Source organism: Bicyclus anynana, chromosome 23, assembly GCF_947172395.1.
Source record: "Bicyclus anynana chromosome 23, ilBicAnyn1.1, whole genome shotgun sequence".
Classification (NCBI taxonomy): domain Eukaryota; kingdom Metazoa; phylum Arthropoda; class Insecta; order Lepidoptera; family Nymphalidae; genus Bicyclus; species Bicyclus anynana.
This window is the reverse complement of record NC_069105.1, coordinates 11,698,464-11,715,758: the sequence shown is the minus strand read 5'-3', so window position 1 is coordinate 11,715,758 and position 17,295 is coordinate 11,698,464. Positions and strand designations below refer to the sequence as shown.

The 17,295-nt window shown below is 37.4% G+C and overlaps 1 protein-coding gene across 11 annotated transcripts in view; it reads left to right on the top strand.

Moving 5' to 3' along the window:
* LOC112054114 (alpha-N-acetylgalactosaminidase) overlaps window positions 1-17,295 on the top strand; it is a 109,198-nt gene that overhangs the window by 41,972 nt on the left and 49,931 nt on the right. Inside the window, exons 1-3 of one of the 11 annotated variants that reach the window (XR_008252055.1) lie at window positions 3,263-8,273; window positions 11,471-11,549; window positions 11,633-12,561. The exons of 1 other annotated variant lie outside the window; for it this stretch is intronic. Coding sequence is in view for 4 of the 10 variants with exons in the window: in XM_052888757.1 (XP_052744717.1) it covers window positions 6,947-9,907 (2,961 nt within the window). In the remaining 6 variants the exon portion in view is untranslated. Of the gene's footprint in view, window positions 1-3,262; window positions 12,562-17,295 lie in introns of those variants that run through there. 9 more of the 11 variants (XR_008252053.1, XM_052888759.1, XR_008252054.1 and 6 more) reach the window with 9 other exon arrangements.

Below are 17,295 nucleotides of genomic sequence, written 5' to 3'. Positions count from 1 at the left end.
CCATTTAGTACAAATTACTTACATAGAGTATATTACGTTGAGACGTGATAGACCTCTGCCTTCGATTCGGAAGGCGTAGGTTCGATCCGGTCCGAAACATGCACCTCTAACTTTTCAATTATGTGCATTTAAAAAAAAATTAAACATCCCTTGTCTCCAACGGTGCGTTGAAGGAAAAACATCGTGAGGAATTTTCTTAATTCTCTGTGTGTGAAGTCTAACTGCAATTAGCTAGCGTGGTGGACTACGGCCTAACTTTCTCATGCTTTCATGCTGAGAGGAGACTCGTGGTCTACAGTGAGCCGGTTGTTAATGATAATAAGTGGTGAAATATTCCATCGCAGTCTACTTTAACGTATCACTACGGAGACGGCTCTCTCATCATCGGAGTAGGCATACGGAGCTTAAACGAAAGCGTCCACTGATCTGCATCGTAGGAATCGGACGCATAGCATTTAATGGATTTTAGTATTCTTTGTATAGAAAGTCATACAAGTGCGACCACTAATCCGCATCGGACGAATCGCATCGAACGTAAAATCGATTTTTTTTTTTAAATTAAAAATCCGTCCCTAAATGACTGAGTACAAAGAATACTAAAATCCGTTTGATGCGCTACGTCCGATGTGTACACATGTCGTTAGAGTTACATTATTTATTGTTCTGTGGGAGATTACAGATTAGTGATCATTTTTGGATGATGAGTGCGAATATAAGTATTAATAATGTTACTTAAGTACTTAATAAAGTGTTGCAGAGCAGATTAGGCCGGTGATTGCCTTTGCGAGTGGAGCTTTAAAACACATTATTTCAGGATTAACAAAGCTTATTATGCAAAAGTTATGTAGAAGCATAGATATATTTCCTTTTAAGGCTTACTAAAACGTTTTTTAAGATGTTAATATAATTTATTTTTTGAAATTATGACTTATCATTGATCTCACAAGTGTTAACGCGATTACAATTAATTGAATTTCGTGATATTTTGAATTAAATATTCATATATAAGCTCAAGGCAGCCAGAATATTGAAGAATGCTGAGTCTTTAAATTTATTACGAGCGATTGAAAGTATACAAATAAAAATAAGGACATTCTTGTTTTTATTAAATACCCACGTATTAATTTATGGCTTGCACAGAAACCACTCAGCTTTATACGGATTTAGCCCCGACCTCTGCAAAACAAAACAAAACAACTTTCAAAGCTGCGTGAAACTTGAACTACATACAGCCGAATATAGCACAATTATGCCTCATTCGCACGAGAGTTAAAAAAGCGATACGTTAAAACCCAACGTTGGTGTTTTTATGATGTTAATAATTTCATTGATCTGTTTCCAATCTAGCTCCCACTAGCACGAGAGGTTTTTTAAAAGACGTTTAAAAGCATACAAATACAACAAATGCATTCCCAAGTACGAGATATGTTCACACGACAGCGTTTTTTAAAAACAACGCTTTTTTCGAGTTGGAAATAGACCTTTATTTCACTTCATACTTATATTTTTACGATTTATTAACGTCCCTTATTCGCACGAGATTTAAAAAAGCGATACGTTAAAGCCCGACGTTGGTGCTTTATAACGTTCTTTATTTAATTGGTCTATATCCAACGCCCAAAATTTAATTGGAGCCGTGATAGTCAGTGGATATGACCTCTGCCTCCGATTCCGGAGGGTGTGGGTTCGAATCCAATCTGGAGCATGCATCTTCAGCTTTTCATTTGTGCGCATTTTAAGAAATTAAATATCACGTGTCTCAAACGGTGAAGGAAAACACCGTGAGGAAACCTGCATACCAAAGAATTTTCTTAATTCTCTGCGTGTGCCAATCCACATTGGGCCAGCGTGGTAGACTATTGGCCTAACCCCTCTCATTCTGAGAGGAGACTGGAGCTCAGCAGTGAGCCGAATATGGGTTGATAACGACGACGATATCCAAGGCCCAAAATTTAAAATGCAACACTGCTATCATGTGAACATATACTTAGGAATGCATTTGTTGTATTTGAACGCTTTTTAACGTCCGTTAAAAAAACTCTCGTGCGAATGAGGGCTTAATCGAATGTTGTTATGATTTCAAATTGATTTCAATGTCACCACTTATGTTGTTAATTACTGACCAGTTATTAGTTTTAGCCTCGGGGCACGTGTGAGTTTAGTTCCGCTCGTAGTTTTAACTGTCATATAAATAAGCTTCTCTGTTTTTCGATTAACGAACAACGATATTTTATAATAGATATGTTAAATGCCTATACTCTGTTTTTCGCAAAGATCTCTGCTATCAACGATATTTTATAATAGATATGTTAAGTGCCTATAAAATCACCGCAAAAAGTGATCTGAATTTAGCTACTCCACAGAGAGCATGCATGCACAATTTTGTATTTACTAACATTATATATTTATGTTTATATAGTTTTATACTTTCTGAACACACAACTCGACATTGAACTTGGACAATATTTAGGTATTATTTGTTTAAACAACTTTCGTTGTAAATGCAACTAAATAACAAGACAATTTAGCCACCTTTGTTCGCCTCAGTTTCGACGTGCTATTGACATATATAATAGCACAGATTAATCAATAATAAATACAGATGGAGCGTACGGAACACGACGGTGTCGTAGCCGCTTCAAATACAAAATTCAAAAAGTAATACATTCTAGAGTCAGTACGACACGAGCCGTCGCATAAGTCGCAACGTCGCAACTTTCAATATGATTTTAAAAACTGTTTACAAAAAGTAAAGAAATAAGATGGAGCATTTTTTATTGGTAATTGTTGATTATTATATTAATTTACGTAATTGTTGTTAGTGTTAAAATTTCAAATACAAATTATGAAAAAAGTTTGTATATGCGGTTGTCAGGGAGACGCGTGACGTTTGTCTTTTAATGGGTTTCATCGGCTTCAGTACGTTGCTTGTAAAGACTCACTCTGATTACTCTGTGTCTAATAGTAGGTATATAATCTTTGCATGAAACACGATGTAGTTCATGTTTTGAACCGAATTAGAATTTACAAGCGAAACGGTCATGTTATAATTCAAATGCGTACGAACCAACAAGCGGCAAAGATTTATTTGTCTTACTAATAACGTAGAATCAATTAGAAGATTTGTACACAAACATTTCTTTTGTGTAGGCACGTAAACACGATTGCATTGCTAGAAAACGACATCTGATGATAGAAATTACTTTCTTCTAAGATATTTTGGTTGTGTAACGTCGTGGATTTTAATTTTGGGTGGTCAAATTTGGAATCTCTAGGTTTGTTTCGAAAGGCAGCGACATCGATGAATGTCGTAGAGATTACGAGGTTCGCTGCTAGATGGCGCTTATATTAAAGTGCTCAGACAAATAAATATGGACAAGTAGTTGGAGCTTTATAATCTGTATATAGACTTAATATATGGTTAGAGGTATTCCACAAGTAACGAAAGGTATGGAATCCGAAACCGACTTTAAAAACAAATGTCACATATTATCTGTGCAATTTGTTGATTGTACTCTGTAAGAAAGATGAATCGGTAACTTTATAGCTTTGCTATTGGTGAGGTTTTTTATGAAGAAAGTCCCGTTATCTTCTCGTTATATACTCGGGCACGTTCGAGTTTTTTTCTTTTGGCTGGCTGAAATTTGGAGACATGTAGTTGACTTTCCAAAACATTAAATTTACTTAGAGGCAGTGATGTAAGATACTTGGTAAGACTCGAATTTATATTTGGTTAGCATTCGTGATTATCGAATTTTGTTGTGCTAAAGAGACAAATTCTTGCAGTTCCGGTCAACCATAAAAATTTCCCGTGAGATGTTAAGATGGCTACCTACTGGGAACTAGGGCGGGATATCCTTTTAAGGTACTCGGTTGAAATTGTTTTTTTCTTTGTCCGGCGTAGGTCAAACTTTAGTGACATGTGCTAACCTCCGTATTTTGTTACAGGATGGGAATGTAATATATTCTGAACTTAACCTAACCTATATACGTGACCTAATGTAATCACACTTCTTCTTAATACAACCACGTTATTATGTAGAAACGTAGATTGGTTGTAGACATTTGAAACGCCGGTTCTGAAACCTTTGGTCATTCTTGGAACATTTTTATGGAACCTGAGTTGACTATTACATTTAATCATTTGCACGCGTCGAGTAGCATGCTGTTAGCGGCGTAAATCTTGGAGGTTCGCTGGCCGCCAGACAAAATGACGGACGGATGAATGCAACAGCAAGGTCAGCGACCGCGTGGTGTCAGCTTCCATCATAAACGTCAGGTCGTACCTATTCTTTCTTTTGTTAAATGGAGTCATGCTAAAACTTCTATTTTTATATATTGTTTTTTTTAAAAGGATGCGTTACATTAATTGTTGGTGGTGATTCGGATATACCGTTCAGATTACAATAAGATTTAGAGATAACTAGACCTCTTTCGTGAGTGTTTAAAATGCAACGTGTTTGTTGTCCCTTTAGTATAAACGTGTGTAATTGCTAAGCGAACTTAAATGGAATCATCCTTGTGGATTTGGCTGGTAGCGATGTGAATTCATAACTTCTAGTGCGTTGTTCGACGGACCCACTTTAAATACCTAGCCGTGGCAGTGGTTTGGTCAACAAAAATCCAAACGCTATATCGACACCATCTAATCCCCAAGGATTGGTATAATAAAACAAATATTTGAGATAACCACTGTTTATTTACAAAGTATGTACAAAGTAACTTAACATTTAGGAAACCTGGTTTTTTTTATGTAATTTAACCCATTAATATTTTGTCCTTTTAGGGTTTCTCAAGGGTTTAGCATTACTTTTATATTGTAAAAAAAAGGGTTCATCTAAAAATATAGAAGCCAAATACCGGTGATTACTGTAAAAGTGTTTTTTTTGTTTACTTAACCCCGCATCCTCCTACGGGTATAGATCCGAAAGCCAGAATCTCGGTGGTAACATTTGAGATTCTGGTCTACAAGCTGTATGTTTGGCTGGTGACGCACTAGAAATTTCATCCAAATCGTTTCACAAAAACCGGCACAAACTATAAGGCTTGCAGTGGCGCCTGGGGATTTTTTTTATTAATCCTAAAGGATCTGTACAACGTGGGAGAGAAAAGGGAATAATAGAATCATCCGAACACCACTCTAACAATATTTTTTTTTGTTTTCTGTTCCAATTTCTATTACTATAAGATTTTGTTTCAGCATAAGCTTAATATAAAATAACCCATGATCATTTTTTTTGTGATGGTGTATTTGGCATAGTTAGTTATGTTTATAGAGAAATTTAATTACTGAATTTTTAGTTATTATTGTTATTTTAAGTAACTCAATATTAATTTAATGTTTTAAAAAATAGTTGTACCATCACCAATAAATAATGTCAGGTCATAGGGAAATACAGTTTCACTCTTTGAGGAAGGATGAGCTGGTATACGAGGTCTCGATCAGATCCGAGACTCCGGGTAGTACTGTAGATGAGCTTAGGAGGCAGATGCGAGGCCTCATGATTGAGTGCCCCTCGACTGCCATATTAGAAACAAATATAGACAGCAACACCGAATTAGTAATAATTAATGATAAGTTAAATGAACTAGCCACAATTATTGAAGGATGGGGAAAATCAGGTGATAGGGGATCTATAGCAAGGGCAGAGGCCCTAGCCTATCACCTGTTTCATAGAGTAAACAGATTGAAGGTCGACGAATCAGCTAAGGTTTCAGCCAAGGTCGGGGAGGCCAGACTGAGATTAGGAAAATTTATTGCAATCATTGAAGCGCCTGGAAAAAATGTTTCAGAACAATTGTCTACATCTTCTAAGCCGTCACCTTCAGCGGAGGCTTCGGAAATAGAGTGCTCCGGGGACAAAAACCTGGCGAAGTGGAACCTAAAATTTAATGGCTCCACCGATCCGCGCTCCTTCGTCGAACGAGTGGAGGAGCTTCAGCTTTGCTACGGTGTCTCTGAGGCTAAACTCTTCAGGTCGGCGGTTCAGCTGTTTGAAGATCAGGCACTACTCTGGTACAGAGGTATCAGAGATCAGGTACGCTCTTGGTCTGACCTTAAAAATCTTTTATTAGAGGAATTTGACCCCGTCGATTATGACTATAGGTTGCGAGGAGAGATAAGATCTAGGACGCAGGGGGCTGAAGAGCCCGTGCATATATATTTTTCTATAATGGCTTGCTTGTTTGCTCGGCTGAGGACTTCGATGTCCGAGGTCGAAAAATTAGAAATTCTATTACACAATGTACGCCCAAAGTTTTCGCAGCAGCTCGCGTTGACAACCATTTCATCCATATCGCAGCTGAAAGATGCATGCAGGAAACTCGAAGCGGCCAGTCAAAGGGCCACACAATTTGCTGAGCCCGGCCGTTCGAATTCTATTTTAACTCCTGAATTTACTTATAAAAATAAAAATAAAAATGTGGCATATTTGGACAACGAACAAAATTTTCATTCAAATCAGGTTCATAATGACCAGGGTCGTTATAAACAACATAGCAAGTTGCATCAAAATCGGTTTTATAACAGCCAGGGTAAATATGAACATGGTAACCCTCACAACAAAGGACGGGTTAATGATAATGACCAAACCAGGGCAGGGCCGTCACACACTGGTAACAAATATAGAAACCAGCGGTTAGTGAGGCATAACGTACACTGTTACGGTTGTAAAACCCCTGGGTACACGAAGTTTACGTGTCCAAAATGTAACAAAGCGGCTACTAGTCCAAAAAACTAGTCTGCTCGAACGATGCCAGCATAAATAAAAAATTTAAAAAATTAAAAAGTTTCGGCACTTTGGCATCTGTTCGATTTCAACCAAAAAAGAATGATATTAGGCCTTATCTTAAATTTAAAGTAGTCAACCTTGAAATTTGTGGTCTACTTGATTCAGGAGCATGCATCTCAATACTAGGTAACAACTCTCACGAAAACTTCATCAAAATGGGTTTCAAGCTAGAAAAATTTAGTAATATCTCCTGCACCGTGGCAAATGGTGTTAAGCTGGAAAGTATAGGTTACATGTACCTACCAATAACATGTCATGACACTACCTGTGCCATTAAATTTTTTGTTATACCTACAATAATATCGGATATAATATTAGGTATAGATTTTTGGAGGGCATTCAATATCGCCCCAGAGATACTAGACTGCATTGACTATAAGTATCAACCAGCGAGCTTCTGCGAGACTTTGAGTACGAATAGGGTAAACACTATTCAGTCTTTGGAAAATCTGTCAACCGAGCAGAAAGAACTAGCAAATGCCATTATAGGGAAATTCCATGACATCTCTTTTGAATTAAAAGGTCTTGGTAGGACGTCCTTAATAGAGCACGACATCGACACAGGTGATGCTCTACCCATTAGGGTAAAACAATATCCGCTATCGCCGGAAAAGAAGGTGGCGTTGCAGGAAGAGTTAAAAAAGATGTTGGCATTAGACGTCGTTACTCCCAGTGAAAGTCCGTGGAACAACCCAGTTATTTTAGTCAAAAAGGCAAATGGTGATTGGAGGTTCTGCTTGGACTGCAGGAAGCTAAACGCAGTGACAAAGAAGGACTCGTATGCTATACCATACATTCCTCAAATACTTGATAGTTTGAAGGAGGCCAAATTCCTGTCGACTATAGATCTGTCATCTTCATTTTGGCAGATACCTCTATCAGAACGTTCACAGGAAAAAGTGAGTTTCCAAATTGAAGGGGCAGGATTATTTAAATTCAAAGTTGTGGCCTTTGGACTTTGTAATGCTCCGGCGCGGCAACAAAGATTAATGGATAAATTAATAAATCAAAACTTTTGTAGTGACGTAGACAATGGTTATGTTTTTTGTTATATAGATGACATTGTGATATGTTCATCGGATTTCTCTACTCACTTGTTGTTGCTAAATAGAGTCCTGGATAAATTAAAGTCAGCTAACTTGACAGTGTCTTTTGACAAATGCAAATTCTTTAGGGAGTCAATCAAGTATTTAGGTTATGTAGTTGATGAGTTTGGGTTACATACGGATCCTGATAAGATCTCTTCAATTTTAAATTTTCCGACCCCAACCACAGCCCGGGAAGTAAAAGTATTTTTAGGAACTTGCTCTTGGTACAGGCGATTTATTCGTAACTTTTCAACAATTGCAGCACCGCTGAACAAGCTGACCAGCAAAGGGAGGAACGCGCCGAGGTTCCAGTGGAACGAGGCAGCTGACAAGGCCTTCTCGTTGCTAAAAAATGCATTGGTGTCAGCTCCAGTATTAGCAGTTCCTGATTTTAGTAAGCCTTTTACTGTCCATTGTGATGCTTCGTCGTACGGTTTGGGGGGAATGTTGTCACAGATGATCGAGGGTCACGATCATCCGATAGCTTATGTTAGTAGATCTTTAAATAAGAATGAAAGGAACTACAGTGCTACGGAACGGGAGGCCCTAGCAGTCATATTTGCAGTCGAAAAGTTCCAAGCGTACTTAGGAAGTAGGAAGTTCACGATAGTTACAGACCATTCGTCTTTAAAGTGGTTTTTGAATTTGGAAAATCCTTCTGGTAGGTTAGCTCGATGGGGTTGCCGACTGTCTCAATTCGATTTTGAGATAGAACATAGAAAAGGCACAGACAATGTAGTTCCTGATGCTCTATCGCGACTCATGAAAGTTGAGGCAATCCATGCAACGTCTGATACACCTACCTCAGGTATGAAAGATGAATGGTATGAGAGGATAAAAAATAATTGTGTTTCTAAACCTACACACTTTCCAAATTATATGGTTAAAGATAATATTTTATTTCGCTTAAGTAAAAGCAAGTATGATCTAATAAGCGAGTTTGATTGGAAAGAGGTCATTCCAAAAGGTTTGAGAAACAAAATTATAAGTGAGAACCATTGTGAACCAACAGCTGCACACCTAGGTGTTTTTAAAACACATAGACGCTTATGTTTAAGATATTTCTGGCCGGGTATGTACAAAGACATAGAAAATTTCGTAAAATCATGTGACGTATGTAAAGCATATAAACATTCTACACAAGCAGTCCCTGGTTTGATGGGGAAACCAAAGGTATGTTCACGTCCCTTCCAAGTAGTGAGTTTGGACTTAGCGGGTCCACTTCCACGAAGTAGGTCTGGATACACATATCTGCTAGTAATAACGTGCGTTTTCTCTAAATACACTCTACTATTTCCGTTACGCCGCGCAACATCAGCGTTGGTGGCTAAAAACTTCGAAGACGGGTTGGTCCTGGTACATGGAGCGCCGGAGACGGTAATCCTGGACAACGGAACACAAATGACCGGTTCCGAGTTCAGGAATGTCATAAAGCGCTACAACGTGCCAAGGCTTCACTATACTCCTCGTTACACTCCGCAAGTAAACCTGGTAGAACGCTACAACAAAACAATTATGACCGCTGTAGCGTCGTATGTAGAAGAGGATCATCGAACCTGGGACCTAAATCTAAGAAAGATCCAGTTCGCAATAAATAGCGCGATAAATGAATCGACTGGGTTTTCACCGTTTTTCTTAGTACACGCCCGTGAGCCAGTGATAAACGGAGATTTCTACTTAGATACGCAGAGTGAGTACAAGGTAGCTATGCCACGTGATGAATATGCTGGGAAGTTTGGATGCATGGAGGAGATTTATGATAGTGTTCGCAAGAAACTTCTAGAGGCACACGCTAGGAACGCACAATATTATAACCGTAGGCGAAGAAATGCTAGATTCGCAGTAGGGGATTGGGTATGGAAAACCACATATACACAAAGTGACGCGCAAAAATTCAAAATGGCAAAGCTTGCTCCTAAATACGAAAAGTGTAAAATAGTCAAAGTATTGTCACCACTAGTATACGAACTAGAGAGGAAAGACGGTACAAAAATAGGCTCTTGGCATATTAAAGACCTAAAACGGTAGACTAACTCATATATTCGTCCATAAAGTGTATAAATACTAAGTTAGGTACTTAAACACACAAGAAGAATGGTAAAGTACACTTATAAATACAAATAGGTTACTACAGTTTGATAGAGTGATGAATGAAAGGTCAGTATAAATGATGAGGTAGGTGTGTATTAGAAATGGATGGATCAAGTTGGATTGGGTTAGTCGGAAATTCCTGAAAGGTGATTAGAGAAATATTATTATCACGCTATGAACAAAATATAGTTCGTGAGATATTTACTGTGCTGTGTTTAACACAGAGACGCTTTGTTCCCAGAGATCTGTTAGCAATCGTTGTGCTAGGAATTATTCCCAGACTCTGGGCAATTATTATGGAGTCATATGAACTCATTTCACATGGAGACTCAGTCCCATGTTGGTATATGGTATAGTGATAAAATGTATTACAGTTTGAAATAGGCTGTGTTAGATCAAGCTGCATGAAGCAACAAGATCGTTTATGATATTTTCATAAGTTATTCTCCAGTAGTGTTGTTTAGTTTTAGAATTTCTTATAGAGTTAGGTGGGCGTAGTTTAAAGAAGATAGTGAATAATTTAGGTGATTGAACCTAACATTATAATAGGTAGCCGGAAATTATTGTTATTAGTTGCCGACGAGCAAAAATAGATAGAGTTATTATGTTTGCTATTATTTTATGAGAGTATAAATTCAAGATGTAAAATAGAACCAGGCATTTTTGTTACAGCAAAGGGAAACCGGAACAAGTATCTACATCAACGTTAGTTATAGTTTAATTTTAGGTATCATCGGTATTTAGGTATATATATTTTTTTTTCTTTTACTTATATTTTCTTTATGTAGTTTAGATGAGTGTTTTATTCCATTATCAGTGTTAGCATAGAGTGTTTTTTTTTTTTTTTTTTATAACGTCGTTACAGATGATTGCTTCTTAGAGCGCTGAGGGCAGCGAAAGTTTTTTGGTAGCAAAAAACTTCTACTATTTTGGGGGGTATTGTAACGTCGTGGATTTTAATTTTGGGTGGTCAAATTTGGAATCTCTAGGTTTGTTTCGAAAGGCAGCGACATCGATGAATGTCGTAGAGATTACGAGGTTCGCTGCTAGATGGCGCTTATATTAAAGTGCTCAGACAAATAAATATGGACAAGTAGTTGGAGCTTTATAATCTGTATATAGACTTAATATATGGTTAGAGGTATTCCACAAGTAACGAAAGGTATGGAATCCGAAACCGACTTTAAAAACAAATGTCACATATTATCTGTGCAATTTGTTGATTGTACTCTGTAAGAAAGATGAATCGGTAACTTTATAGCTTTGCTATTGGTGAGGTTTTTTATGAAGAAAGTCCCGTTATCTTCTCGTTATATACTCGGGCACGTTCGAGTTTTTTTCTTTTGGCTGGCTGAAATTTGGAGACATGTAGTTGACTTTCCAAAACATTAAATTTACTTAGAGGCAGTGATGTAAGATACTTGGTAAGACTCGAATTTATATTTGGTTAGCATTCGTGATTATCGAATTTTGTTGTGCTAAAGAGACAAATTCTTGCAGTTCCGGTCAACCATAAAAATTTCCCGTGAGATGTTAAGATGGCTACCTACTGGGAACTAGGGCGGGATATCCTTTTAAGGTACTCGGTTGAAATTGTTTTTTTCTTTGTCCGGCGTAGGTCAAACTTTAGTGACATGTGCTAACCTCCGTATTTTGTTACAGGATGGGAATGTAATATATTCTGAACTTAACCTAACCTATATACGTGACCTAATGTAATCACACTTCTTCTTAATACAACCACGTTATTATGTAGAAACGTAGATTGGTTGTAGACATTTGAAACGCCGGTTCTGAAACCTTTGGTCATTCTTGGAACATTTTTATGGAACCTGAGTTGACTATTACATTTAATCATTTGCACGCGTCGAGTAGCATGCTGTTAGCGGCGTAAATCTTGGAGGTTCGCTGGCCGCCAGACAAAATGACGGACGGATGAATGCAACAGCAAGGTCAGCGACCGCGTGGTGTCAGCTTCCATCATAAACGTCAGGTCGTACCTATTCTTTCTTTTGTTAAATGGAGTCATGCTAAAACTTCTATTTTTATATATTGTTTTTTTTAAAAGGATGCGTTACATTAATTGTTGGTGGTGATTCGGATATACCGTTCAGATTACAATAAGATTTAGAGATAACTAGACCTCTTTCGTGAGTGTTTAAAATGCAACGTGTTTGTTGTCCCTTTAGTATAAACGTGTGTAATTGCTAAGCGAACTTAAATGGAATCATCCTTGTGGATTTGGCTGGTAGCGATGTGAATTCATAACTTCTAGTGCGTTGTTCGACGGACCCACTTTAAATACCTAGCCGTGGCAGTGGTTTGGTCAACAAAAATCCAAACGCTATATCGACACCATCTAATCCCCAAGGATTGGTATAATAAAACAAATATTTGAGATAACCACTGTTTATTTACAAAGTATGTACAAAGTAACTTAACATTTAGGAAACCTGGTTTTTTTTATGTAATTTAACCCATTAATATTTTGTCCTTTTAGGGTTTCTCAAGGGTTTAGCATTACTTTTATATTGTAAAAAAAAGGGTTCATCTAAAAATATAGAAGCCAAATACCGGTGATTACTGTAAAAGTGTTTTTTTTGTTTACTTAACCCCGCATCCTCCTACGGGTATAGATCCGAAAGCCAGAATCTCGGTGGTAACATTTGAGATTCTGGTCTACAAGCTGTATGTTTGGCTGGTGACGCACTAGAAATTTCATCCAAATCGTTTCACAAAAACCGGCACAAACTATAAGGCTTGCAGTTGATTTATTTAGTTTAGTAAATAATTTTTGAAAATCCATACTAATATTGAGCCCCAGTCCAGTGATAGCCCAGTGGATACCTCTGCCTCTGGTTCTGGAGGGCGTAGGTTCGTAAGGACCGGGGCATGCACCTTAAACTTTTCAGTTGTGTGCATTTTAAGAAATTAAATATCACGTGTCTCAAACGGTGAAGGAAAACATTTTTTTTTTATTCTTTACAAGTTAGCCCTTGACTACAATCTCACCTGATGGTAAGTGATGATGCAATCTAAGATGGAAGCGGGCTAACTTGTTAGGAGGAGGATGAAAATCCACACCCCTTTCGGTTTTTACACGGCATCGTACCGGAACGCTGAATCGCTTGGTGGTGCTACTTTGCCGGTAGGGTGGTAACTAGCCACGGCGGAAGCCTCCCACCAGCCAGATCTGGACCAATTAAGAAAATCTCAATCGGCCCAGCCGGGGATCGAACCCAGGACCACCGTCTTGTAAATCCACCGCACATACCACTGCGCCACGGAGGCCGTCAAAAATTACATTGTGAGGAAACCTGCATACCAGATAATTTTCTTAATTCTATGCGTGTGTGAAGTCTGCCAATCCGCATTGGGCCAGCGTGGTGGACTATTGGCCTAACCCCTCTCATTCTGAGAGGAGACTCGAGCTCAGCAGTGAGCTGAATATGGTTTGATAATGATGAAATTATATGTATATGTCGTTTCAAAGTCAAGTCATTCCACAATTCGCATGTTACTCGATATGAATATGACATTGCAGGAACACAAGGTCGTAACTATCAGATCAGCTATTAAGAGCACTTTGGTAATTTTAGTACTGCATTTAGCACTGCACTTATCTACTAGTTTATAGTAGGAATTGTTTCCTCTTTGCTATTAAGGTCACATCCATCTATATATCTTCTGGTTCATCTGAGGAAGCATTTGAAGGAATTTTGTAATTCGACTGTTTTAAGATTTCAAACAGACCTACCAACTTTATTTATTTTAAAATTTTGTTAAATTTCTTGAGTTTTTGGCGTTATTTTAGTGTTGCTGCCTTTGGTTGCTGCACATTCCTCGTAACCATAAATTAATAATTATACTATACAGATTACAAACTACTGTCATAATTATTCAACATTCTAATTATAATATCACTAGCTACGCACTGCGGTGTTACATATATGTAATTTTTCCGGTAAAAAGTATCCTATGTGTTAATTCTAGCTATAATCTATCTTAATTCCAAATTTAAGCTAATTTGGTTCAGTAGTCACGACGTGAAAGAGTAACAAACATTCGCACTATTAATTTTTCGCAAATACCACAGACTTTTCGGTATAACAGTAGCCTATGTGTTAATCTAGGGTATAATCTAGGGTATAATAATCTAACTACATTTTACATTTAAACCAAATCGATTCAGTAGTTGCGGCGTTAAAGAGTAACAAACATACATACATGTACAAACAATATTAGTAGGATAGGATGAAAGGAGGTAATTCTTTAATATATAATGTTGTGACAGTGTTGCTATAAATAAGGCGGTGATTGGTGACTTGTGTTCAGTTTTCTTACCGTCACGTAATTATTATTTTTTTTAATATTTTCCATATCTTTTAAACATGTCTAATATTCCCATCCCCTCCAATTAGTCGGGAAATACTGTTAATAATAAATTATTTATGGAGAACATGCCAGGCAGGGGAGGTGAGTTAAATCCATCTAAAAGGTACATTTAAACCTACACCAAAGATCAGCAAGTCCGGGCATCTGCTCGAAATGTTTCCTCTACCACAAAATAATCTATATCTACACTTATTATTCTAAAGAATCTCTGGATCTACTGTACAGATTTTAAAATTTCTTTTACAAATAGATAGCCACGTTATTTACGAGTAACACAGGCTACATTTTTATCCCACGGAAATGAGAGCTACACGGGTAAAACCGTGACTACAACTTAATAAGAAAGTAATGGCTTTCTATATCGATCTTTAAAAATGTTTAATCTATTTCTCTCAGCAAATCGTTTTATGTCTTGTATTTTTTTTTTGCTTCTAAGTAATAGTTACCATGTTACCATTATAAGTTTCTTCATAGCTACACTTTGTTCTTATGGGAACCGACATAAATCAAATGTCATGAGAAAAAAAATGATCAAGAAATTATATTATAACAATTAGAAATAATTATAGACATGCACCGATACAATAACAGTCATCTCATCGGGCTCTAGTTATAACTAATACAACCAATTATTACTAGACTACATGAGGCATTTTTTTTCTTTATTCGTTATAACAATTAACTTTTTAATTGTTAGTGTGTAAATTGTAATATGATTGGTTAGTGATTGCTCACGACTGAGAGATTATTATTTATACTTCAGCCATAATGGATGTGCACTGTTTACCAACAAATCATGAATAAAAAAAACAACTATAGGGTTTAAATCGCTAGTCATTTCATACCTAATGATAATTAAGTCACCGACATAGATCAACGAGTTGCGAAGCTGAAGTGGCAATGGGCGGGACACATAGTTCGAAGAGCCGATGGACGTTGGGGTCCCAAAGTGCTGGAATGGCGACCCCGCACTAGTAAGCGCAGTGTTGGCCGACCCCCCTCCAGGTGGACTGACGACATCAAGCGAGTCGCAGGGATTCGCTGGATGCAGGTGGCTCGGCATCGTGATGTTTGGAAGTCCCTACAAAAGGCCTATGTCCAGAAGTGGACATCCATCGGCTGATATGATGAATAATTATAACTTAACCTTGTTAAATTTTATAAAAAAAAACATTACGTAATTTAAAATAAATCTATACTAATATTATATAGCTGAAGAGTTTGTTTGTTTGGTTGAACGCGCTAATCTTAGGAACTACTGGTACGATTTGAAAATTTCTTTCAGTGTTAGCCCATTTATCGAGGAAGGCTATATTTATTATCCCCGTATTCCTACGGAAACGGGAACCACGCGGATAACTTATTATGGGAGAGTAAACCGCTTCGTAACGTAACGCGTTACGGCGCCATTCCGGTAGCAGGTTTAAGTTATCACTTTTGTCGAGCGTCTTGAGACGCACACGTTTATTTTATTCTAATAACCGCGAGGCATAAGCTAATAAAGTGTACAAGTCATATTCTGATAATTTGCAATAGTGTGTGTTACCGTGAACTGTTAGTGTTAGTTAGACCCGTGATAGCTCAGTGGATATGACCTCTGCCTCTGCAGGGTGTGGGTTCGAATCCGGTCCGGGGCATGCACCTCCAACTTTTTAATTGTACGCATTTTAAGAAATTAAATATCACGTGTCTCAATCGGTGAAGGAAAACATCGTGAGGAAACCTACATACGTGTGTGAAGTCTGCCAATCCGCATTGGGCCAGCGTGGTGGACTATTGGCCTTACCGATCTCATTCTGAGAGGAGACTCGAGCTCAGCAGTGAGCCGAATATGGGTTGATGACGACGACGACCGTGAACTGCTGGCTGCAAGAAATCTGTAATTACACATTACAGTCTGTAAATGGTCCTTATAACACAATAATGAGACGGAACAAGGCCATGTCAAGCGGTGTATGATATCATTATAATACAATTGATGTTAAGTGCTTAATATCTATTGTTATGGGCTCTGTAAAGATCGATTCATTTTGCAAGGAGTTGGAGATGAAAAATGTTAACTTTAAGAACGCGCAGCGTGTCGGTACGATATGGATAAAATTCGAAGCGCAAACGAGACGCCGAATTATGACTTTCACTATACGCTAAACTAACGAAAAACAAAATAGCCATGTTCAAGATATATACCTAATTTTCTATAGAAAACAAAAATTTAAGAAAATAAGTTTGCTTTTCCTGAGATTGAAAGCAAAATATGAGCAAAACATGTATTTTTCAAAAAAACAAACTATCGAGAAAAGTTTTACAAATTGTGTATTTTGTATAGTCATAGCGAAGCTAACACTTTGAAATATCATTTACCCAAATATCAGGCTCCTAAAAAACCAAAAAAATACATATTGCACACAATTTCCAATGATTGGGACACACAATAATTGGGCCAAAAATATTTTTTGAAGCAACATATTATATTGTTTTAATATTTATTATTTAAAAAAAAACAGCCAAGTGCGTGTAGGGCCACGCGTAGAGTAGGGTTCCGTAGATTAAGTTAGCACTTTAATCCCCTATGTAATGCACAAAAATACCGATAATCATACCCCACACCATGGGATATACGATGAAAAATTCGTCCTCATTTTGCGAGGGACCCAAAAATAATTTAATGTTGCAAACTTCTTTTTTTCATTTTATAGACTAACTTAATATATATATATAAACCCGTACTAAATTTTATCTTTCTAGTTTTAATAAACTCTGAGTTATCTTACCGACAACTCTATCTGTTTAATTAACAACGGAATTAGTAAGCAATTTTCTATTACCAATTACGTTTTTTAAATTGGTCGACTATTACTCTTTAAATAGCGATTGCTAACAAGCCGTTTTAGTTTTTCTTGTAATTCCATTATATATCCCACTTTTGTGAA